Source organism: Mesoplodon mirus, assembly GCF_964341445.2.
Source record: "Mesoplodon mirus genome assembly, chromosome: 3".
Lineage (NCBI taxonomy): Eukaryota > Metazoa > Chordata > Mammalia > Artiodactyla > Ziphiidae > Mesoplodon > Mesoplodon mirus.
Window position 1 is genome coordinate 25,868,795 of NC_138978.1, and position 24,876 is coordinate 25,893,670.

General features: G+C 38.5%; 1 protein-coding gene across 19 annotated transcripts in view; it reads left to right on the top strand.

Annotated features, from left to right (window-relative positions):
• The window catches only part of EPB41 (erythrocyte membrane protein band 4.1), a 204,227-nt gene that overhangs the window by 61,331 nt on the left and 118,020 nt on the right, over positions 1-24,876 (top strand). For 17 of the 19 annotated variants that reach the window (XM_082613580.1, XM_082613562.1, XM_082613564.1 and 14 more), the window contains exons 2-3: positions 18,087-18,561; positions 22,575-22,787. In XM_082613580.1, the coding sequence (XP_082469706.1) occupies positions 18,087-18,561; positions 22,575-22,787 (688 nt within the window). Of the gene's footprint in view, positions 1-7,286; positions 8,845-18,086; positions 18,562-22,574; positions 22,788-24,876 lie in introns of those variants that run through there. The other 2 variants (XM_082613578.1, XM_082613567.1) reach the window with 2 other exon arrangements.

A 24,876-nucleotide genomic window follows, 5' to 3' on the forward strand; every position in this document is an offset into this window, starting at 1 on the left:
CTCTAATTAGCAGTAACAGCCTAATTGTATGTCTGTGCTCCTTGAGGAGAATGGATCAGGAGGTTCTTAACCAATTGTTGGGAAGTTTTGTTTTTGAAGATTTCTGAGGAGAAGGTCTGTAGCTTTCATCAGACTCTCATGACAACAAAAAGATTAAGAATCACTCAACTAGATGATTTATGAGTTCTGATTGAGATTTAACATTCTCTGATGCTTCATTATAATCCTGGTTAGATCAGTTTACATATCCAAGGTTAAGTATGTACATTTGTTGTGTTTATACTCAAGATTGTTTTTGAAAACTCAGAATGACTTTAGCAGCTTTAAACTATTTTGGTTGTCCTGTAGACTCCTTAACATGTCTAAAAACAGAATAACCATCTTTCACTTCAAACATATTTCTTCTTTTAAATTTGTACTTTTTCCATCTATTGCTTTGGTAAAAACCTGTGCGTCAACCCTGCTTTCCTTTCTCTCATGACTTCCATTCAGTCACCAAGGCCTGGTCACATTACTTTATGAACAATAATTGCTACCATAGAGTTAGTATTTACCAAGAGCAATTACTGTACTAAGTGATTTACATTTTCTTATTTAATCCTTGCAAAACACTATGAAGTAAGGAAGATTTTACATATGGAGAAACTGAGGCTTAGATAAGTTAATTTGCCAAAGGTCACATTGCCAGTGAGTAGTTTTTCTGACCCTAAGCTGGTTGTAACCCACTCTGTCAAACTGTCTTTCCTCAGTAGTTTTAGAATCCATTTACCTTTTCTGTCTCAACAATCTTGTCTCACGCTATAATGATCTTTCATCAAGGATGTTATGAGAGTTTCCTACTAGTCTCTTTGTTTCTGTTTCCTCCTATCTTCTGTACTCACTCACCAAAGAAAATTCTCTTAAAGCAGTTTTTACTGTGGTACTTCCATGTTTAAAATTTTTTAATGGCTCTCTGTGTTACAGAGATTAAGGTATAAATTCTTGAAGTTGTAAAGGAAGGTCGTCCCTAATCTATCCCTACCTAGTTGCAAGCCTGTCTCATCCTCTATGGTAGTCTCCCCTTATCCACCATTTGCTTTCTGCGGTTTCAGTTACTTGCGGTCAACTGCAGTGGGAAAATACCTGCAATAAAATATTTTGAGAGAGAGAGAGATCACATTCACATAACTTTTATTTCATAATTGTCTATTTTATTATTAGTTATTGTTGTTCATCTCTTACAGTGCCTAATTTATATATTAGTCTTTATCATAGGTAGGTATGTACAGGAAAAAACATAGTGTATATATATATATATATATATATATATATATATAGGTTTTGGTACTATCTACAGTTTCAGGCATCCATCTGGGGTCTTGGAACATATCCCTGAGGATAAGGGGGGACTATTGTATTATTTTCTGTCATCCTATATTTTATACTCACTTGTAGGAAACTGCTTATTGTTGTCCATTCAGGTGTTTATGCTCTCTCGGTGCTCATCCAGGTGATCGTGCTTTTTCCTCCTTTCTTTACCTGCTACTACTCATCCTTTAAGACTTGGCACAGGGTGTCTCCAAAAGGACTTTCCTGATAGCTGGTTTAAAGGACTTTTATCTGCTCTGCTTACTTTCTGCATATGTTACTAAATACATTAGTGCTTATTCTTGCCTGTTTTTTTAAAATAGATTGTGGAGTCTTTAAGGATAGGAGCCACATCTAGGTCTTCAGCATGGTTCCTAGAATATTAGTTATTTAATTCTGGGAAAAATCTCCATTTTCGATATTGTAAATCTCATTAGCCTCCAATGAGAATTTTATAATACTGTTTAAAAAGTTTCATATAAATAATACAGAGAAGCACTTTATAATTACTTTTACTTTTTAAAGACTTTTTTGGAAAGTGATTTCCTGATAGGGTTTCTTATAGGGTAATATTACTTAAAAGAATAGGTCTTAGTCCAGAGACTGTATCAAAGGGAAGAAGATGAATGAATCAGATGTAGATATAGGGTGAGTTAACAGTGTTTCTGGGTATCTAATTTGGTTCATGATCCTCTTGGCAGCGCTGACACACAACCTCAGTTTTTTTAGAACACATATGAATGAAGAATGACCTAGAGGTTAGGTAGGAATGGCTAGGTCTGCTTCTCTCTGGACTCAGACTCCTGGGAGCTGACCCAGAACTATACACCCTTAGGGAATCTGAGGTCATTGCCATTTACCATTGATCCCCATCACTCTGATTTCCTTAGAGTGTTACCTTTGTTAGAGACTATCTGGACTACACAAGAAAATATTTGGAATAAATGAGCATTTTCAAGGTTTTGGCATATTAATTTCCTTTTGCTGCTAGGCAACACAGTAATTTTTTTTAAAAGTTAGTTGTTATTATTCTTTTTTAAAAAAAAAAATAAATTTATTTATTTATTTATTGACTGCATTTGGTCTTCGTTGCTGTGGGGGCTTTCTCTAGTTTTGAGCGGGGGCTGCTCTTCATTGTGGTGCGCGGGCTTCTCATAGCAGCGGCTTCTCTTGTTGAGGAGCACAGGCTCTAGGTGCGCGGGCTTCAGTAGTTGTGGCTCGCGGACTCTAGAGCACAGGCTCAGTAGTTGTGGCGCATGGGCTTAGTTGCTCTGCTGCATGTGGGATCTTCCTGGACCAGGGCTTGAACCCCTGTTCCCTGAATTGGCAGGTGGATTCTTAACCACTGCGCCACCAGGGAAGTCCCAGCAACACAGTAACTTAGCTGATTGTTTTGTAATTAAATTACAAAAACATTTTCCTATGAGCAAATGTTTTTCTTTAAAATAGTATTTGTAAGTAAAAAAAACTTTAGAAGAGTAATACAGGGCCTTCCCTGGTGGCACAGTGGTTAAGAATCTGCCTGTCACAGGAGCAAAGATGCAGACATAGAGAACGGACTTGAGGACATGGCGGGGCGGGGAGCTGGGATGAAGTGAAAAAGTAGCGTTGACATATATACACTACCAAATGTAAAATGGATGGCTAGTGGGAAGCAGCTACATAGCGCAGGGAGTTCAGCTCGGTGCTTTGTAACCACCTAGGGGGTGGGATAGGGAGGGTGGGAGGGAGGCTCAAGAGGGAGGGGATATGGGGTATATGTATACTTATAGCTGATTCACTTTGTTGTACAGCAGAAACTGACACAACATTGTAAAGCAATTATACTCCAATAAAGATTTTTTAAAAAAAGCTTAAAAAAAAAAGAAAAGAATCCGCCTGCCATTGCAGGGGACACGGGTTCGATCCCTGGTCTGGGAAGATCCCACATGCTGAGCCTGTGCTCTAGAGCCTGCATGCTGCAACTACTGAAGCCCACGGCCTAGAGCCCGTGCTCCGCAACAAGAGAAGCCACCGCATTGAGAAGCCCGTGTACCGCAACGAAGAGTAGCCCCCGCTTGCCGCAACTAGAGACAGCCCGCGCGCAGAAATGAAGACCTAGTGCAGACAAAAATAAATAAGTATATGTAAATAAGCCTTTTGTATTCTTCTTGAGTGTGTCTGGAGTCTGTTAATTTCTTTATCCTTCACCAAATGATGTGTGTACATCTTTTATCATGAGGAAAGTAGTTTCTGGCCTTTAAGCATATCAATATTAAGTTTCTTTCATTTGCTCATTTATTTCTTCAACTGATATTTATTGGCGCAGCATTCTAGTTGCCAGGGATGCAGCAATGCACAAAACAGGCAAGATTCTTTGCTCCAGTGGAGTTTATATTCTAGTGGTGTAGATGGCCAAAAAGCAAATTAGTAAAAACGATATAGTATGTCCTTAAGGAATAGTAATTACTACAGAGAAAACTAAAGTAGAAAAAGGAAAAGTCAAGTGCAGTGGGGGCTCCAGTTTTAGGTAGGGTGGTCGAGTAGAGCCTCACTGAGAAAGTGGTATTTGAGTAAAGACCCAAAGGAAGCAAGCCTGGTGGCTACCTGGGAAGCAGCTTTCCAGGCACAGGGAACAGCAAAAACAAAGGCCGCAGGCAGAGTGTGCCAGCATGTTTAAGGAACAGTGGGAAGACCGGTGTGGCTGGATCAGGGGAGGTGTTGGGAAAGATTCTGGCTTTTTTTTCTGAATGATATGAAATGTCACTGGAGGGTTTTGGGAACAGTGGCTGGGATTTCCCATTCCATTTGGGTAGACCATGGTGTTTGAATTAAAAGAATCTTTCAGGATATTCGGTGTTAGCTTGAGGTCATTGTAGTTAAGATCATGTGCATTGTTATCCCCAGCTCCAGAGGAACTCTGATTTAGTTCATAGGGATTAGGCCTTATGACGGAAGTAGCATCGGCCTGAAGGTTTTAATGCCTATGTTCCTACCTCCCAGGCTTAGTTATTAGCCGAGTTAATAGTTATTAAGTTGTTTGTTATTAAAGTCACTATTAGCTGAGTGACCTTAGGTAAATGACTTTGCTTATCTTTTTTGAACCTTAGTGACCTCATATTTCAATGAAAGATAGTTGATAAGTAAGGTATTTTTCAGTTGTAGATTTACATGCTTTTAATAGTGATACCAAACTAACTAAAATGAAGGGACAGCCATTTTAACACTGGGTTATCAGTCAGAAAACAAAAAATATATTCCTCTGTTGGATCGTACGTAAACTCCTTGAAGGCATGAATGAACTATGTCTTATTCGTTTTTGTATCCCCTGAAGTATCTAGAAAGTGCTTTTATTTATTCAAAAATTACTTGAGTATCAATCGTGATAAACGCAAAGGATGTAAAGATTAGCAAGACAGATATAGTTGCTGCCTGTGTAAAACATTTTAAGCAAGCAATTACAATATAGCACAGTGTAATATATATGAAAATATTAGGACCACAAGGGTACACAAAAGGGATACTTAGCAAGGATTTGAAAAGTCAGAGAAAATGTACTTGTCTCCTTTTTAAAAATTGTGGTAAAATATACATAACATAAAATTTACCATCTTAACCATTTTTAAGTGTACAGTTCAGTGTCATTAAGTATATTGATGTTGCACAGCCATTACCACTATCCATTTCCAGAGCTTCTTTATCCCAAATGGAAACTCTACCCATTAAACAATAACTTTCTATTCCTCCCTTCCCCCAGCCCCTGGTAACCACTATTCTACTTGTTCTCTCCATGAATTTGACTACTATAGGTAGCTAATATAAGTGGAATCATATAATAGTCATTCTTTTTTTTTTTTTTTTTTTTTTTTGCGGTAAGCGGGCCTCTCACTGTTGTGGCCTCTCCCGTTGCGGAGCCCAGGCTCAGCGGCCATGGCTCACGGGCCCAGCTGCTCCGTGGCATGTGGGATCTTCCCGGACCGGGACAGAAACCCGTCCCCTGCATCGGCAGGCGGACTCTCAACCACTGCACCGCCAGGGAAGCCCCAATAGTCATTCTTTTGTGTCTGCCTTATTTTACTTAGAATAATGTTTTCAAGGTTCATCCATGTCATACTAGTATATATCAGAATTTCTTTCTTTTTTAAGGCTGAATAATACTCCATTGCATATATACACCACATTTTATCCCTTCATCTTACTCTTGCCTTTATATTTAGATAACTATATAGTTTCTCCCTTCAGTCTCATTATCCTCCTGAAAAAAAAAATCCTCACTTTAAAACTTCATCATATATTCCTGTAATCTCCCTGCTGTTCATGACTGTGTCTTTAATACTTTCCTCATGTTTTCTAAAAATTTCTGATTGTGTAGAGAAAATTTCACTGCCATATCCCCAGGGCCTAGAAAAGAATCTGGCACTTGATATATATATGTGAAATGTAATGAATGAACTTCACTTTCTAGAATTGCCTTATCCTTACAAATTCTACATGCTTGTAGAATCCTTGACCATGCAGTCATGCCTTACTTTTGTTTAAGTGTTTAAAAAATTTGTTTATTATAAGCTTACATATTTGACTATGACCTACCTCTTTTCTCAGTATAAAAACTTTGTGGGGAATTCCCTGGCAGTCCAGAGGTTAGGACTCCGCAGTTTCACTGCAAGGGGCTGAGGTTCCATCCCTGGTTGGGGAACTAGGATCCCACAAGCCGCCCGCATGGGGTGGCCGAAAAAAAACCCCACAAAAAAACCCCACCAACTTTGTGAAATTATTATTTTCTGCCAAGTTTCCTGATACATGCATGTCACCAATAAATTATTCTTTATTGCTTAGAATTAAGTACACAATAATAGGACACGTCCTTTTTGAGAGAGAAAAATGTCATCAAGCATAGTCAATAATTTTATTGAATGCTTTTAGCAAATAGTGGGTTATCTGAAATAGTCCATCATTACTGAATCTTGTTTCTGTGCCAAACAGTGTGAGAAAGCATTTTATCTTCTAGTAGACTGTAGTATATTTTTCACATTTAACAATAGTGGGAGACAACCACAGCCTATTTTCCAGTCTTCACAATGTCTGCTAATGCAACCCATGATCCAATGTTAATTTCTATTCATACTTACACTCTAATCAGATGTTAATTATTATACTGTAGTTTTCTGGTTAAAGTGAAATTTACTAGTATAATAAATCTTAGGGAATTCTTGAGTTTAAAATTAGTAAGTATTGTTAGATTGAATTGGCTCTAAGATAATAAAATAAAAACAAGAGTGTAAGAAAAATTCCATAGGCTTAGCTAACCCCCGTGGGTAGCTAGAAATTTTCAGGTTTTATTTGTATTTACCTTGAGATTTTTGATGCTTTTAAATAGTTCTCCTCCTTTTCTGTTACATTTCAGACTAAACTGTTACTTTGTTTTTGGTTTTCCAAAAGAGTTTATATGAATGCAACACTTTATATGAATAACAGTATTAAAGCTTTTGATCTCTACTTGTAAAGAAAGAGAATGGTCATTACATTGGTGTGATTTATCTGAAGGTCACTTATCTAACAGTCTCAAGTAGTTACACTGTAATGGGAACTTCAAAGTAGGCTTATATTTGAAGGGCTAAAATAGATATTACAAAATCCATGTGTTAAATTATTCCAGTGAATAATGTGAAGCATTAGTCTTACTTTCTTTGCACTTCTTTTATTTTAGACACAATTTTAACACACTTGGCAATTTGTCTTCCTAGTCAATGGTAGATTAACAAACAGCAGATTAGAAAAGGAGATGTTGGAAGCTACTCATTGGCAGACCATCTTGACATCAGCAAGAAATATAAGCTAATTCTGCAGATGAACAAACAGGAGAACTATTAAAGGCAGACACACACACACACACACACACACACACACACACACACACACACACACACACACACACACACACACACACACAACCCCCGCAGTACTCAGGAATCCATGTGGCAGAGCTCACCATCCTTATAGACTTTAAAATAGCCCTTGAGGACATTAGCGCTGCATAGTAATTGAGGTTCATAATAATGACTAAGTCAATAAAGGTTTAATATGTTCTATAGGTTTTTAAAATGAATCAAGGAAGCACATTATCCATTTAATAAAGGTTTCCATTCAGAATGGCTAAACTAACACATTTTGACAATTAAAGAGAGTAAAACTCAGTTCTGTGGGAAATGAATGTTTTGGTCTCACATCTTCCTCAGTGATGCCTAGTAATCACGGGGATAGTGCATTCTTCTGGGAGGGCCCAGGTGGTATACTTTTAGAGTATGCCTAGACATCGTCTAAGTACAAGCTTGAATTCTATAGAGAAGTAGAGAGCATACAGTATTTTGGTCTTCTTAGAAGGAGATGAGTAAGAGTTTGTTTATTTAAAAATATCTTTGAATGAGTTGATTCAATGGTGTTAGTCACCATGGAAATGACTTAAATTAAAAATCAAGTTGTTGAAAACAGCATGTTCATGCTGAGTGACATTCCTGATTCACCCAGTATGGCAAGTATTCTTTAATAGTCCACATAAGGAGTAGTTTAAGGTCCAAATAATTTTGGGAGGATGAAGGGAGAATCACAAAGAAGCTCTTTTGTATATTTTAAACTACCATTTATATATTTTACATAGATGGTTATCCTGTTTTTCTAGAAGTGCTAATTAGCATACTTAAATTGAGTTACAATGGAAAGACACTTTCCTGCGTTTTGAGGAGATTGATTTTATTGGGAAACTATTTTCTAGCTAATTTTCTGAGACTTCAATACTTGAACATTTGTTTCTTTCTGTCTGAAGGAATGTTACTGGATTCTGTTTTCTGATTAGAGAAGTAAAATTGCCTTTTATCCTTTTTTCCCCCCTTATTCTCCTAACCCAAATGGTAACTGACTTTATACTACATCCTTTTAAAAAATAACCCAATTGCATCACTATTCTAATGTCCCTTTTATTTTCTTCCTTACCTTCCTTCCTATCTGTAAAATCTTAGCATTGCATGGAACCTTAGAGGTCACTTAATGCAAGAACCCACTTAATGGAATAACCCTTTCTCTGGCATCCATGACAGATGGTCATTAAGCTTCTGACTGAATATTTCCAGTGATAATAAGCTCACCATTCCCAAGCAGATCATTAAATTATTAGATATCTCAAATTATTAGGACTTTCTTCCTTTTATTTTGAAATGAAAACTGTGTCTTTGTAATTTCCACTGACTAATCTGATTTTTGCTCTTAGGAAACACATAGAATGTGGCAGCTCTTGAAATTTGTGAGGGCAACAATCACTTCCCTGTTCTCTGTTCTCTTTTTCTAGGTTAAGCATCCCAATACCTTTCAATTATTTACCTTATGACATAGTTTCAAATTCCATCGTTATGTTATATCTCTTCTTTGGACAGATTCTGGTTTCTTTAAAACAGGGGTCCCCAAACCACCAGGCTGTGGGCCGATTGCAGTCCCTGTCCTGTTAGGAACCGGGCTGCACAGCAGGAGGTGAGTGGCGGGCAAGAGAGGGAAGCTTCATCTGCCGCTCCCCATCACTCGCATTACCGCCCAAACCATATCCTCCTGCCCTCAACCACCCCCCACCACCCCCCACCACCCCACCCCTGCCCCGTCTGTGGAAAAATTGTCTTCCACGAAACGGGCCCCTGGTGCCAAAAAGGTTGGGGACCGCTGATTTAAAATAAACTGCCCAGAGCTGAATGTAAGACTTAAGATGTAATAGAACTAATGAGAACTGAGCGATTGTTACTTTCCATGATCTTCTGGATGGAGAGTGTAGCCCAGAAGGTCAGGGACTATGTTTGTCTTTCTCACTGTTGTAGCCCTACCGCTTACCATATTGCCTAGAACACTGTAACATTCTCAGAAAATACATGTTGAAGAGTCAAACGAGTGCTTTGGTCACTGTAAGTCTAGAAATGCAGCTAAAGATTGTTAGCTGTTTTAGAATTTTATCTCTGTTGGAGTGTGTTCACTCAAGACCTTAACATTCTTTTCGTATGAACTGTTGTCAAATTGAATAACATCCATCCTGTATATGTATAATTGATATGGTTAAACCTAAGTTATTCTTTTTCCTTATATTTATCCATTTACTGAACAAATATTTATTGAATATCTACAGTGTTCTGTGCTAGGTAGCTGCACAAGTTCAGTTCTAAGTACCAGGTATACCATGGAAGGGAAAACAGTCCTTTTGTCATGGATATTGCAGTGCGGTTGGAGGTGGTGGATTGGGGAAGACAGACACTGACAGGTAAACAGCAAGTATGTTCATATACATTGAGAGAAGTACTGTGAAGGAAATAAATAGGTACTGGCTAGAAAACTGGGGAAGGGACTTATGGGGAGACTTATGTAGATATTAGGGCAGTCAAGGAAGGTTGTTTTGAGGAGGAATTATTCAAGCTGAATCTTGAGGTATAAGAAGAAACCAGCCTTATTGCAGGGGGTGGGGGTGTATTCCAGTCCAAGGAAATGGCATGCACAAATGACTTAAGCCAGGAGAGCACTTGGCTAGTATGACTATAGGATAGAGGCTAGGAGGAAAGTGGAACAAGGTGAGGGTGTTGAGAGCATACAAGGAGAAGTGAAAGAGGCTTGCACAAACATGGTAGTGGTATAGAAGGTGAAAAGTAGACTGATTCTAATTCTATTTTGGAGGTTATACGATTAACAGATGGATTTGATTGGGAAGCGAAATGGAGAAGGCTGAGCCAAGGCTGACAGGTTTCTGGTTAGAGCTACTAGATGGTATGATTAAGCCAGTTACTGGGATAGGAAAAAGAGAATCAAGGGCTTCCCTGGTGGCGCAGTGGTTGAGAGTCCGCCTGCCGATGCAGGGGACACGGGTTCGTGCCCTGGTCTGCGAAGATCCCACATGCCGCGGAGCGGCTGGGCCCGTGAGCCATGGCCGCTGAGCCTGCGCGTCCGGAGCCTGTGCTCCGCAACGGGAGAGGCCACAACAGTGAGAGGCCCGCGTACCAAAAAAAAAAAAAAAAAGAGAGAATCAAGAGTTTAATTTTGGACATGTATTGAGATGCCTGTGAGATATCCGTCTCTCATCCCTTCTCTTTTCTACTTTGGTTCTATTGCTAGACCTCTTTTACTAAGCCATTTATCAGAGTGGGTCAAGGAAGTATGTTATGAAAATACCTTCGGGCTCAGACATGAAATTGACTGTTACTGAGAAACATGCTAATGAGAATAAGCTAGAGAAACTAAGGGCAACAGTAGCTCTTAAACCTTGGTTGCAAGGCTTTTCAAGTTTCTCTGCCCAGTATTGGTTTCAGCTTCCCTAGGGATTCCCATTGTGAATTTATTCACTGATAACCTGAATTTACCCAGTCATTTGTTGAGTTTCTCTCTGCTTCTAGTCTGTCCTGCCTTCACTTTGTTTACCCACTTCCCTGTTTAAAAACCTTCAGTGGTTCTCCACTGCCTTCAGGATAAAGTCTGCACTATTTAGCATGATTATTCAAGTCCTTTCATAATCTGTTTTCTTTGCCTGTCTTTCCCTGTCTCCCCATTCCATCTTCACATACACTCCATGGGAAGAGAAATATGTACATGAATTGGGGACTTGAAATTGGTGGGAATAGAGGTGGTCTTGGCTAGATTGAAAGCCTGTCCATAAATTCTTAACAGATAGGAGTTTCCTCTCCCCCTCCCCCTCCTCCTTTTTGAAGTGTAGTTAATTTACAATATTGTGTTAGTTTCAGGTGTACAGCAAAGTGATTCAGTTATAAATATATATTTTTTTCTTCACCTTATTTTCCATTATAGGTTATTAAAAGATATTGAATATAGTTCCCTGTGTTATACAGTAAATCCTTCTTATCTATTTTTTTGTATAGTAGTTTGTATCTGTTAATCCAGTACTCCTAATTTATCCCTCCCTCACTCCCCTTTTCCCCCTTTGGTAACCATAAGTTTGTTTTCTTTGTTTGTGGGTCTGTTTCTGTTTTGTATATAGGCTTATTTGTATTATTTTTTAGATTCCACATATAAGTGATATAATATTTGGCTTTCTCTGTCTGACTTACTTCCCTTAGTATGATATTCTCTAGGGCCATCCATGTTGCTGCAATCTTTCATTCTTTTAATGGCTGAGTAATAGTCCATTGTATATTTATACCACATCTTCTTAAACCAATTGTCTGTTGACGGGCTCTTGTGTTGTTTCCACGTCTTGGCTATTGTAAATAGTGCTGCTATGAACATTAGGGTACATGTATCTTTTCAAATTAGACTTTTTGTCTTTTCTGGATAGATGCCCAGGAGTGGAATTGCTGGATCATATGGTAGCTCTATTTTTAGTTTTTTAAGGAACATCTATACTGTTTTCCATAGTGGCTGCACCAATTTACATTCCCACCAACAGTGTAGGAGGGTTCCAGATAGGGTTTTCTTTAGCAGAGAACAGTGGGGTAGAAATACCAAGATTTGGAAAGACAGACACTATACTGGGAATTTACAATAGAATCACCAGCTTGTAGTATATTAATAGTTTCATTAAAACATGGGCTTCTATGATCTGAGGCAAAATTTTTAACCTCCCAGAACATGTTTATTGATATTTATCTGGGAAATGAAAACACCTGCCTTATAGAGTGGTTCTAAGATAACATGGTAAAGTGTGTAGAATAATGTATGGTGTTTAGTAGGTACTCAATAAAAGTAGCTACTATTATTATTATTCCAGTTAGAATTAATTTTAAATGGCAACTAATCTAACCTTATTTCCTTCTACTTCCCTTTTGTAGCCCTATATCACCCAGTCTGGACTACTTGCTAATTCTTGAATAGCTACAGTATTGTACTAATGCCAGTTCAGTCCCTTATCTGGAATTTCATTTGTCCTTTGCACTTTAGGTTGTTTTGTATTGATATCTTATACTCATCCTTCAAAGCATAACTTAAAAAGCGCCCTTTCCACATGGCCTTTTGTGATCACTGTAGTTGAAAGTACTTACTTTGTACTTCTCTAGTGCTTAATTGGTTCCACTCATGAGGCCTTGTCTGATTAAGCACCAGGTACTGCCTTCTGCTTTAGTAATTTGTATATATGTCTTATCTCCTTAAGAATTGTATATTATCCTTTTTGGGTCCCTCTCAAATAGCTGAGCCAAAACCCTATACATGATTAGCACCCAGTAAACACTGACAGATGTTCAGTGAGCTAATTTGAGGAGTATTACCAATAATTAAATTATTAAATTTTATCCCTAAATGGTAAATTTTCTTAGTGGTGCCAAACTGTAGTGTTTTTGTTTTACCAAGTTTTCCACTTAAACATTAGTGGAGCACTGACCATACTAATGTTAGAAAGAGATACAAAAAAGTTGAAAGATATCATCTGGCCCTTGCAATCTGCTCAGTATCAGGTTTTTAAAGCTCTGATTTGCCTGAAGTCAACAGATGTACACTGTTAAAACAAGTGTATCTTTGATACCAGATGGGGTATAATTCCTAGGGTTTGGAGGATTAGGATTGAGATGGAATGGGAATTCATCACTTTGTCTTCATGGCTGTGCTGATTTTTTTTTTTTTTTTTAATCAGAAGACCTCTTTCTGACATTAAGTAAATAGATACCTCCTTTTGGATTTTGGATTCAGAATGAAAAATAGTATCATTTACAAAGGAAGGGCCTGTTTGTAGAGCATTTATCCTGTCTTTGCTGCTTGACTTTTTTGTGCCTTTTTTTCTGGTTACCCATCCTATCTTTTGTAAGGTGGAGAACTTGGCTGCATGTGTAACAGATTTGTCAGGGTGAGTTTATTTGAGCTTTTAGTAAATGGCCCATAGGATTTTTTTCTTTTTGCTATTTATTTATTTTTTGTTTATTTCTGATCAGTCTCAGAGTTAACTGGAGATACTTGCCTGACTTATCGGTTTCATTTTTTATATCCCCCATCCACCCCACTTCCTTTTGCTCTTGTGGCTCTTACTAAATGCATTGCTACCCATGTGTGCATGGCTGGAAAGGACATATGTGAAAACTGCCCTGAATAATTCATTTTTATCAGTTTTTCCTTGCATAGACTGAATTGTAGCATCTCTGCTGAATCTGCATTGTCTCATTTCCTGGTTGTTTTCTTGCATTTATGATATTACCTGAGGTTGGTTTCTATATGTTCTAAGAGAATTTGTTTACCCTTCTGCTTGTCCTTATATTGTGTTCTAATCTCTTTTTCACTTGTATTCAGCTTGTTTTTTACATATGTCCAGTTATGTGGCAAAATGTATTGGTTTTGCACTGATAGATGTTATTCTTTAATTCTTAATTCATATGACTGGATCATTCCTTCCTAAATGTGGCAAAGAGAGCATATCAATAGAGATACATAGAAACTGACTCTAGGCAAGTGTCACGGCTGCATAGACAACTTGAAATTGCCACAGATCTGTGGTTAAAATTTTCAATTAACTTTTGATTAAGCACCAACGAGTTCTAAAAAAAATGTTAATCGTCAGCTTCCACATTTAATAATATGTTGCATTCTTTGCTTCATTCATTTTTTAAAATTTTATTTTATTTATTATTGTTATTAAAAAATTTTTTTTGGCTGTGTTGGGTCTTTGTTGCTGTGCGTGGGCTTTCTCTAGTTGTGGTGAGCGGGGGCTACTCTTTGTTGCAGTGCATGGGCTTCTGACTGCAGTGGCTTTTCTTGTTGCGGAGCATGGGATCTAGGTGCACGGGCCTCAGTAGTTGTGGCATGCAGGCTCAGTAGTTGTGGCTCTTGGGCTCTAGAGCGCAGGCTCAGTAGTTGTGGCCCATGGGCTTAGTTGCTCTGCAGCACGTGGGATCTTCCCAGACCAGGGCTCAAACCCGTGTCCCCTGAATTGGCAGGCGGATGCTTAACCACTGAGCCACCAGGGAAGCCCATGCTTCATTCATTAATTCAGCAAGCATTTGTTGAGCATTTAGTGTGTCAAGTATTTCTCACTGTTCATATTCCACTTTCTGAAAGTAGCTTTTTGCCACCTTTGTTTCTCAGGCATTTTGAGTATGTTTCCAAAGAAATAATGGTTTTCTCTGCCTTGCTACTCAAAAGTGTGGTCAGTGGGCCGGCAGCAGTGGCAACATCTGGGAGCTTGTTAGAAATGCAGAGTCTCAGGCCCCATTCCAGACCTGCTGAATAAGAATCTATATTTTAACAAGATTACTGGGTGATTTGATGCACATTAAAATTTAACAAGCATTCATATAGCATACAGATTGTTACCATCTGTGTGTGTGTGTGTTTTTTAAACAACTGAGTACTCATTCAGCTACTTTCTTAGAGATGACACCCTTTCATGTGAAAGCAATTATAGGAATATCCTTAGAAAATCTTTTTTCTTTTTTTAATGCTAAGAAAATATTGAAAACACAAGAAAAATACTCTTTATTTACTGAAAGATACAAGTACAAGATTGTTAGATGTGAGGTTTGAGTGATTTTCATATCTGCTAAAATGTTCCCAAATGATTTGTAATTTTTTTATGGATCTTTATGAGACCTTGTTGTAAAGTCTGTTGTATTGGAAAATTTTAATATAGAAGTGGTTTCTGTGTCTTTTCAGTAAGGAGAATGATAAAGTCATATCCGAAACCCATGGAAAATAGTGCTCAATTCTCAGCCTGTCCTCTGTTTATTTTTGCAAAGGAAGTATGAAGTAAATTGGTGCTCTCAAATCAAATCATTACTCTTTTAGAATAGCTGGTGGTTTGATATCCAAGTTTTCTTTCTGGGTCAAGTTTGATTACTTAGAGATTAAAGCAAAAAGAATTTTGGAAAAATCAATTGCCTACTCCTAATATAAGGAGGAATTGAAAACAAGCTTATTTCTTTTAAGTACAAGTGTACCTCACTCAAGGGTAGCAAATTCAGAATGTGTATTGGTTGGTAAATGTTTAAGTGATGTTATAAAGACTGAATTGTGTATTTTATTAGCGCAGAATAATTTTGATGACTTAATAGATGAGACTAGAAAATATGCTTTTGTAAATACTTTTATTGCTTAAAATATTTTTTTTTTTTTTTTTTTTTTTTTTTTGCGGTATGCGGGCCTCTCACTGTTGTGGCCTCTCCCGTTGCGGAGCACAGGCTCCGGATGCGCAGGCCCAGCGGCCATGGCTCACGGGCCCAGCCGCTCCGCGGTATATGGGATCCTCCCAGACCGGGGCACGAACCCGTATCCCCTGCATCGGCAGGCGGACTCTCAACCACTGCGCCACCAGGGAGGCCCTGCTTAAAATATTTTTAATGCTCAAAATAAAATAATTTAAGTAGATCAGTAAGAGCTCACATAAAGGCTTTTCCTTTTATTAATATACCTTTATTTCAATACCACTTATAGTGGTTTGTCACCTACTAGCAGTGTGACCTTGGGCCAATTACTTTCTGAGTTTCAGTTTCCTCAACTATGAGGTTAAGCAATTCCTCTTTCCCTTTCAGGGTTGTTGAAAGGCTTAATTTAAATAATGTAGATAATATCCCTTACCCGGGGCCTGACACGGAAATAGCTCTCAGTACCATTAGCTTCCTTCCCTTGTTTTCACTGTTGCGTTCCATTAACACACAATTATTTAGATTTCACTCATATTGTAAATAAGAGTTCTCTTAAATTTTCTTTCATTATACTGGTTAAAGTTGAATCAAGAATATAAACTCGGGCTTCCCTGGTGGCGCAGTGGTTGAGAGTCCACCTGCTGATGCAGGGGACACGGATTCGTGCCCCGATCTGGGAAGATCCCACGTGCCGTGGAGCGGCTGGGCCCGTGAGCCATGGCTGCTGAGCCTGCGCGTCCAGAGCCTGTGCTCCACAACAGGAGAGGCCACAACAGTGAGAGGCCCACGTACCACAAAAAAAAAAAAAGAATATAAACTCCATGATGACATAGACCTTATTTGTTTTGTTTTGTTTACTGTTGTATCCCAGGCACCTAGCATAGGACCTAGGCATTATTTACTCGAATAATTTAGAGATCACCTTTGCAGTTTTATTTGTCAGATATATTCAATTGAAATTAATTTATTCAACAGACTTTTATTAATATGTATAATGTGCCAGGGACCATTCTGTCCTCATGTAACTTACATTTTAGCTGGGGGAAGGGAAGACAATAAACCAGTGAACAAATAAGTTAACATATTCGTAAATAATAATAAGTACAGTAGGTGCTGTGAGGCCATCTGGAGGAGTAAGGGCCATTATTTTAGATAGGGTGTGTATGGGAGGGCTTTCTAAAGAGGTGACATCTGAGCAGAGGCAGTAATGAGGAGAGGACCATCTTTCAAATACCTAGGAGAAGAACATCATAGGCAGAGAGAACAGCAAGTGTAAAGGGCCTGAGGCGGGAATGAGCTGAATATGGTTCATTAATTCAGATTGTTAACATCCAAATGAAATTACTTCATCTAAATAGTATGGAGCAGAAGCAGAGACAATGTAAATGCTGCTTTATTTTTATTTATTTTTATTTTTTGCGGTACGCGGGCCTCTCACTGTTGTGGCCTCTCCCGTTGCGGAGCACAGGCTCCGGACGTGCAGGCTCAGCGGCCATGGCTCACGGGCCCAGCCGCTCCGCGGCATGTGGGATCTTCCCGGCCGGGGCACGAACCCGTGTCCCCTGCATCAGCAGGCAGACTCTCAACCACTGCGCCACCAGGAAAGCCCATTGCTGCTTTTTGAGCGGAGTACTTTTAGGTATAGCAGTGAATCAAAGTGTAAGGCCATCAGTAGTCAAATTGCTCAAAAGTTCCCTTGTGTGTTGGTTATCCTTTAGTAAACTAGGTGTGACATTGCTCTTTGGCATTATTATGTGGCTTAACTAATAATACTGGGATTTTTGAGATCAGGAGGCTAGAAACCAACAAGTTTGAAATATGTGAGGTCTACAGCTTGCCTTCTCTCTTATACTTGAATCAACATTTGCTTTCTAAATTTTTCTTCTCTATTTTGTTTCTTTTTCTCCTTATTTCTCTAGTTTCCTCTGTTGTAATAGTTCACTGCTACTCTTAAAAATGATGAGCATTCAAAATCATATTTGTCAGAAGGAAGAAAGGTCTTAAAGAACTTAAAGTCGTATTCTTCTGCAAGAGGCTGTAATTTACTGTTGTAACACGAAAACCTAAGGAATTCTTTTGTGATTATTTTAACTGTATACTTGTCATTGCTGTTGTCAAGTCTGATAACAAATGAACAGAATTCTACATTTCTGTTCTTAATATGAAGTCTGTGCATTCTGAGAAATATAAAGAAAAAGAATAATAAAGAGTTGGGGAACCTTTTAATCCCATTATCTCTTAGGGTGTAGAGAATTTTGCATATAATTCCTGCAAATCCAGCACCTGAAGATTGATACCCTCAAAGGACAGTGTATAAATAACATCTTTTTTTTTTAGGAAGGATAAAAATGTATTTGCTATGTCCAGTTCTGAGCTTTGAATTTAAAATATGATACATTTCACTAAGGTGGCTTCAGAGGGTACTATTTTAAGCTAATTTCTCTATGTCATAACTTTAGCAAGTCAAGCCATTAATAATTTATCCAGGATGTACAGGTAAGATATTTTTGTGCTTTAATGGAAAGTCTTATGTTTAATGGACTGGAGTACTGTCTGTTGGTGATTAAATACCTAAAAATATTAATTCTGGCATACTTGACCCAAGTGAGGGTTTTGCCTTCAGTAATGTGTTTTGCTTCTAAGAGCTCCCCTTTTCCATCTTCTTTTTAATAGCAACGTCATGACAACAGAGAAGAGTTTAGTGGCTGAGGCTGAAAATCCACAGCAGCAGCAACAGAAGGAAGAGGGTGAGGGAGCCACAAACTCGGGTCAACAGGAAACTCAGCTGGAAGAGGCTCCTCAAGCAGCAGCCGAGGGAGATAATCAGTGTGAGCAGAAGCTGAAAACATCTAATGGAGACACTCCAACACATGAAGATTTGACCAAGAACAAGGAGCGGACATCAGAAAACAGGGGCCTGTCACGGCTGTTCTCCTCATTTCTCAAAAGGCCTAAATCTCAGGTCTCTGAGGAGGAAGGCAAAGAAGTAGAGTCAGCGAAAGAGAAAGGTGAAGGTCATAAAGAGATAGAATTTGGAGCCAGTCTTGACGAAGAGATCATTTTAAAGGCCCCGATTGCAGCTCCTGAGCCTGAGCTCAAAACCGACCCATCCTTGGATCTTCATTCATTAAGCAGTGCAGAAACACAGGTAAGGGTGTGCGAATGTGTGGGAGGTGAAGGGAGGTTATACACTTTAGTTTTTTTTTTTTTTTTTTTGCGATACGCGGGCCTCTCACTGTTGTGGCCTCTCCTGTTGCGGAGCACAGGCTCCGGACGCGCAGGCCCAGCGGCCATGGCTCATGGGCCCATCCGCTCCGCGGCATGTGGGATCCTCCCGGACCGGGGCACGAACCCGTGTCCCCTGCATTGGCAGGCAGACTGTCAACCACTGCGCCACCAGGGAAGCCCTACACTTTACTTTTCATTTAAGAACATTTGGTTTTATTTCTTACTAGCCAGTTGTTAGTAATAAGTAACATGATGCTTCGGAGTTTCTGCTCTAAAGAAATTCATGTAGTCAATGGTAACTTGATTTTTAGAAAGATACTTATACTGCATAAATCAAAGAAAAGAAAATGAAAGAAAAGAAATGTATCAAACGAGTTTACATTTTGCTATTATAATGCAAAAAGTCCAGGATTTTTAATGAGGCGGGGGGCGGAAAGAAAGTGAAGTGGTTTAGAGTTTATTTTGGTGGAATTATTAGAAATGGGGTAATTTATCAGCAAACATGGTCCTTTTATGGAAGTCTTTATAAAAGTCATGAGATAGATTCAGACCATCCAGAGGTGTGTGATAAGTTTGAACCATGTCTGCCTTATCTTTGTTATTTTCTCCAACTAGGTCATATTCCCACAGAGTGTAGGATATAGATGAGGAAAGTTAGCTCTTTATACCACCTTTGTAATATATAGTAGTTGGGTGGAGCCTTAATTGTGTCACAGTGTAAACTAAATATGAGTTGTGAATTTGGTCATCTGTCCAAAAATCATGAGAAAATATTAGTACTGTAACTCAAACTATTTTCTAGGAATCCCATTTATTTTCAGGCCTACTGAACTACAAATTAAGAGTTATTTTCAAAGTCTTTTTTTTCCTGAAGGATGTGGGCATTATCTGCATTGTAAAAAATGTAAGTCCTATATGTTTCTATTATAGGTCTCAGGTTTGGGCTCTACAGTTTCATTAGACTTAAAAAAATATGTATTTCTAGAATGATTACTTATACATCAAAAGTGCTAAGAGTAGGGCTTCCCTGGTGGCGCAGTGGTTGAGAGTCTGCCTGCCGATGCAGGGGACACGGGTTCATGCCCCGGTCTGGGAGGATCCCACATGCCGCGGAGCTCATGGGCCCGTGAGCCATGGCCGCTGAGCCTGCGCGTCCGGAGCCTGTGCTCCGCAATGGGAGAGACCACAACAGTGAGAGGCCCGCGTACCGCAAAAATTAGGATAAAGTTGTTATTGTGTACTTGCTATAGTGAAACAAGGTTGAAAACAAAATTTTATTTATAGTGTAATAGTTAAGAATGTAGGCTATGGAATCAGACTAGAGGGTTCAGGTGTAGAGAAGTGACACTTCTGCTTTATCAGTTTTCTCCTCTGTACAATGAGGATAATAATGTTCACCTTATTTGGCCATTATGAGGATTAAAAGAGATAAAAGTGTAAAGCTCTTAAGACATTGCCTGACATATTATAGGCACTCAATAAATGTTAGTTATTATTACTTAGTTAATAAACATGAACAGTAAAGGCAGAGAAGCTACATATCTTAATGTCATTAATTTAATTTAATTTTAGGAGTACCAAAAGAGTTCAATTACATTACCTTTCAGGAAGTCTGGTACTTTCAAGAGGTTCTTAATTGCTTTTTTTTCTCCTTTGCTTTATGTATGGAAAAATCCATATCTTGTTTTAATTAGCATTTGAATCAGGGCTAGTCTGTTTTGTCTAAAGATCATAGCATTTGTACTGAAGTTGAAACAGATGACAAAGTTAATTTTAGATTTAACTAAAATCTCATTCATTGATTTCATAGTAGAATTTCATTTGAGTGGTCCTTTTCTATACCGGATTTTTTAAAAGTCAGTTTGCATTGTAGGACTGCACCAAGCTTCATCTAGGGTACCTTGGATTTTTTTTTTTTTTTGCGGTACGCGGGCCTCTCACTGTTGTGGCCTCTCCCATTGCGGAGCACAGGCTCTGGACGTGCAGGCTCAGAGGCCATGGCTCACGGGCCCAGCCGCTCCGTGGCATGTGGGATCTTCCCGGACCGGGGCACGAACCCGTGTCCCCTGCATTGGCAGGAGGACTCTCAACCACTGCACCACCAGGGAAGTCCTACCTTGGATTTTTTGGAAGCCATGTGTCATTTTTTGATACTTATTTATTTACTCAACAAATTTACTGAAAACCTGCTGTGTGTGCCAGGCCCTAAGCTGGACATACATTGGTAGATAAAAACTATAATATGGCAAAGAGGTTTAAGATCATGAATTCTGGAGTCAAAGTGGTATGTGACTTACTGACTGTATGATCCTAGGCAAATTAACTTCTCTGGCCTCAGTTTCTTATTTGTCAAGGGGGGATAATAATAGTACCCTCCCCATAGGGTTAAATGAGTTCATGTAAGTAATGCTTTTAGAACAGTAAATGACCCATTGTAATTTCTATATAAATGTTTGTTATTATTCTCATTATTATTATTAAATATTATTATGAACAAACATGTTCCCTACTCTTGATAACTTTATAGTCTAAGGGAAGAGACAAAAAAGTAGTAAATACAAATTAATTATTTATTGTAATAAATGTTATGAAGGCAATAAACAGGGTACTAACATGAAGAACACTAGTAGAGTGGGGATAGGCCAGATAGGATAGCCAGTGAAGGCCTTAATGAAGAGGTAACATTTAAGAGGGTCATGAAGGAGGGGAAGGAGACTTGTAGACACCTCCAGTATCTAATGCAGGAGGAGCAGGAGCCAAATAATTAAATCCTTTTTCCTAAATGTCAACTATGTATTTTTTTGAAAGAAAAGAATTAGTGAGGTTTAGTTAAGAACCTTTCAGCAATTTTATTGTGACGAAAGTGAGTAAGTATATGCCAAAATGTTGTCTCACTTACCTGTATTACTTTTTTTTTTTTTTTTTTTTTTTCGTGGTACACAGGCCTCTCACTGTTGTGGCCTCTCCTGTTGCGGAGCACAGGCTCCGGACGCACAGGCTCAGCGGCCGTGGCTCACGGGCCCAGCCGCTCTGTGGCATGTGGGATGTGGGACCTTCCCGGACCGGGGCACGAACCTGTGTCCCCTGCATCGGCAGGCGGACTCTCAACCACTGCGCCACCAGGGAAGCCCACCTGTATTACTTTGGGATGACTTAATGATTGCCTTAGGAGATCCAGATTTCAATTTGTCTCTTGCTTCTTTGAATCTTCTTTGCATTTATCATGGTTGATACCTGGTAAAAATGAATTAATTGGTATTTACAGTTGTTAGCCTACTATACATATGTTGCCTTATGCTCTGAAATGGTCCCAAGAACCCCTTTTAGCCATTCAAAGAAATTTATGGGTTTTTCCTGTTTCTTTGTTTTTTTGTTTTTGGGCCGTGCCTCGAGGCCTGTGGGATCTTAGTTCCCCGACCAGGGACTGAACCTGGGCCCTTGGCAGTGAGAGTGTGGAGTCTTAACCACCGGACCACCAGGGAATTCCCCATTCATAAAATTTAGACTACATGACAAATCACAACTCGTTTTGCAATTCATAAGGCTACCTCGCTAAAATTGAGGAGCATGGGGCAAAGATGTTTACGTTTTAATAGGTTTTAATAATAGGCAATGGCATAGTCAGGGAGAAAATATAGTGCTGAGAGCAACAGATTGCTGTCCTCTGGTTTACCTGAAACCTTCATTTATTGATTTGAAAGATGGGATTTTACCTTCTATCATAAAGTTTTGAGAATAGCAGAGTCTGTGGATCTTTTGGGAGATCATAATATCTTTTACAGAAAAATAATCTTAATATCACTTGTATTTGTTTTAACAGTTTTTCTTCTTCAGTTAGTGCTTTTATTGGTAGCAATATTATAGGCAAACGTGTATACGGCACGTTTTGTGAAATGTCTTTGTTACTGACTTGGTGATGTCATGGGTATGTAGCCTGCTCAGGAAGAACACAGAGAAGATCCCGATTTTCAGACTGAGGAAGGAGGAGGACTTGAAGACTGCTCTAAAATAGAAGTAAAAGAAGAAAGTCCTGAATCAATAGCAGAAGGAGAATTAAAAGCTTCCCAGAAATCGATCAGAAGACACAGAAACATGCATTGCAAGGTTTCTTTGTTGGATGACACAGTTTATGAATGTGTTGTGGAGGTGAGTGCATTTCAATCTCAAGTAGTTAGAACTCTTACAAATTGTTTCATGTAGGGTTGGGTAAGTGGTACCATGGCCTAAGACCCAGTATAATGAATATTTCTATGGACTGAAATGTTAATAGTGATTTTCTGGAGGTGGAGGTGTGGAAGGATTATGAGTGAGTCTTATTTTCTTCTCCAGCTTTTTCTATATCTGCCCAATCTTGTGAATTGAGCATGTTACTTTTATAATCCAAAATAATTTTGTTTAATAAAAATATTGATTTGTTATTTATAGAGTGATCTTCCATGACTAGATTTCCCAGGATAGCCTCAGTTTCTAGGTCCATCAGTCCCCATAATTTTATTTATCAAAAAAAAAAAAATTACTGTCTGTTCATTTCTGCTCTCCCAGATCTAAACCTTAATGAGCTTTATTTAATGTATTTCTTTAGCTCCATGAGATAGGATATAAAAAACTTAAATCAAGTAATCCCATTTATTAAAATTCTCTATTATTTCCAGAAAGAATAAATAATTGAATCAAGATTGAATAAAAATGTCAGAGTTGTTTCAGTTATTCTTTTGCTTCTTCAAGACAAGTTAAAAGTCCTTAAAAATCTATCAGCAATTTTTTTAACTAGAGCAGTAATTGTCAATTATGATATGCTTGATAAAAAGCAATTGTGATTATTACTAATAATAGCCTTTTGATAAAACATATAATTCACATATACTTATATCTTAGGTGTGTAAAAAATTATTTTGAAATTGAATTATTTATATGCAAATATATCAAAACACAAATAAGTAGTCTAAAATATTATACTGTATTTATTAATAGGAATTCCCTCTCCAAGTTTTGAAAGAGAAATCAAGAAAAATACACTGTTGCATTTTAAAAATAGTTACTACACCTGGTAACTGGAGAAGACCTAGGGTCTGCTCTTTCTGCTTCTCACTACTAGCTAGTCTGGAGATGGGGAAAGCTATTCCACACTCATTCTTCCCATTCAGACCAAAATCTAGATATGGGTCCCTTATATCTGAAACATTTGGGGGCAGATGTGTTTCAGAATTCAGAATATTTTGGGTTTTAGAATTCAGAATATTTTGGGTTTTAGAAAAGCAACAAGTACATATTCTGCAAATTTCATAATATTCCCAGCAGAGTGTGTAGCAGTAGGTACATTATCAAACACATTATTTCTATGGTAAAATATATGAAGATTCACTCTAAGTTGGATAAATAAAGATAAAAAATAGCCCATAACAGTTCAGGTCAGAATTTGCCTTCAGATGAGCTTTGAACAAAAACAAAATAAACAAGCCCAAACTTTTACTTTTTAGAACTTCCGAATTTTGGAATTATAAATAAGGGAGTAGGGACCTGTATGTGAAGAATTCCCTAATCATCTCTGTCATATAGAGTGAAAACATAGAAGGGAGAAAATGAAGAAAATGATATAATATAGATGGCATAAGTCTAAAAATGAATGAACATCTATGTGAATTACTAATAGTCATTAAAAATAGCTCAGCTCAGGGCTTCCCTGGTGGCGCAGTGGTTGAGTCCGCCTGCCGATGCAGGGGACACGGGTTCGTGCCTCAGTTCGGGAAGATCCCACATGCCGCGGAGCGGCTGGGCCCGTGAGACATGGCCCCTGAGCCTGCAGGTCCGGAGCCTGTGCTCCGCAATGGGAGAGGCCACAACAGTGAGAGGCCCGCGTACCGAAAGAAAAAAAAAAAAAAAAAAAAAAATAGCTCAGCTCATTGAGAGAAGGACATGTCATGTATATGTGCCAAAAAATGATTTCTAATTTTTTGGAAGTTTTAAAAAATGTATTTCTCAGAAGACATTAGCAAGTTTAATTTTTTTATTATTTAAAAAAGTTTTTTTATTATTATTATTTTTTAAATTTATTTATTTATTTATTTATTTTTGGCTGCGTTGGGTCTTCATTGCTGCATGCGGGCTTTCTCTAGTTGCAGCGAGCGGGAGCTATTTTCGTTGCAGTGCGCAGGCTTCTCATTGCCGCACCTTCTCTTGTTGCGGAGCACGGGCTCTAGGTGCGTGGGCTTCAGTAGTTGTGGGGTGCAGGCTCAGT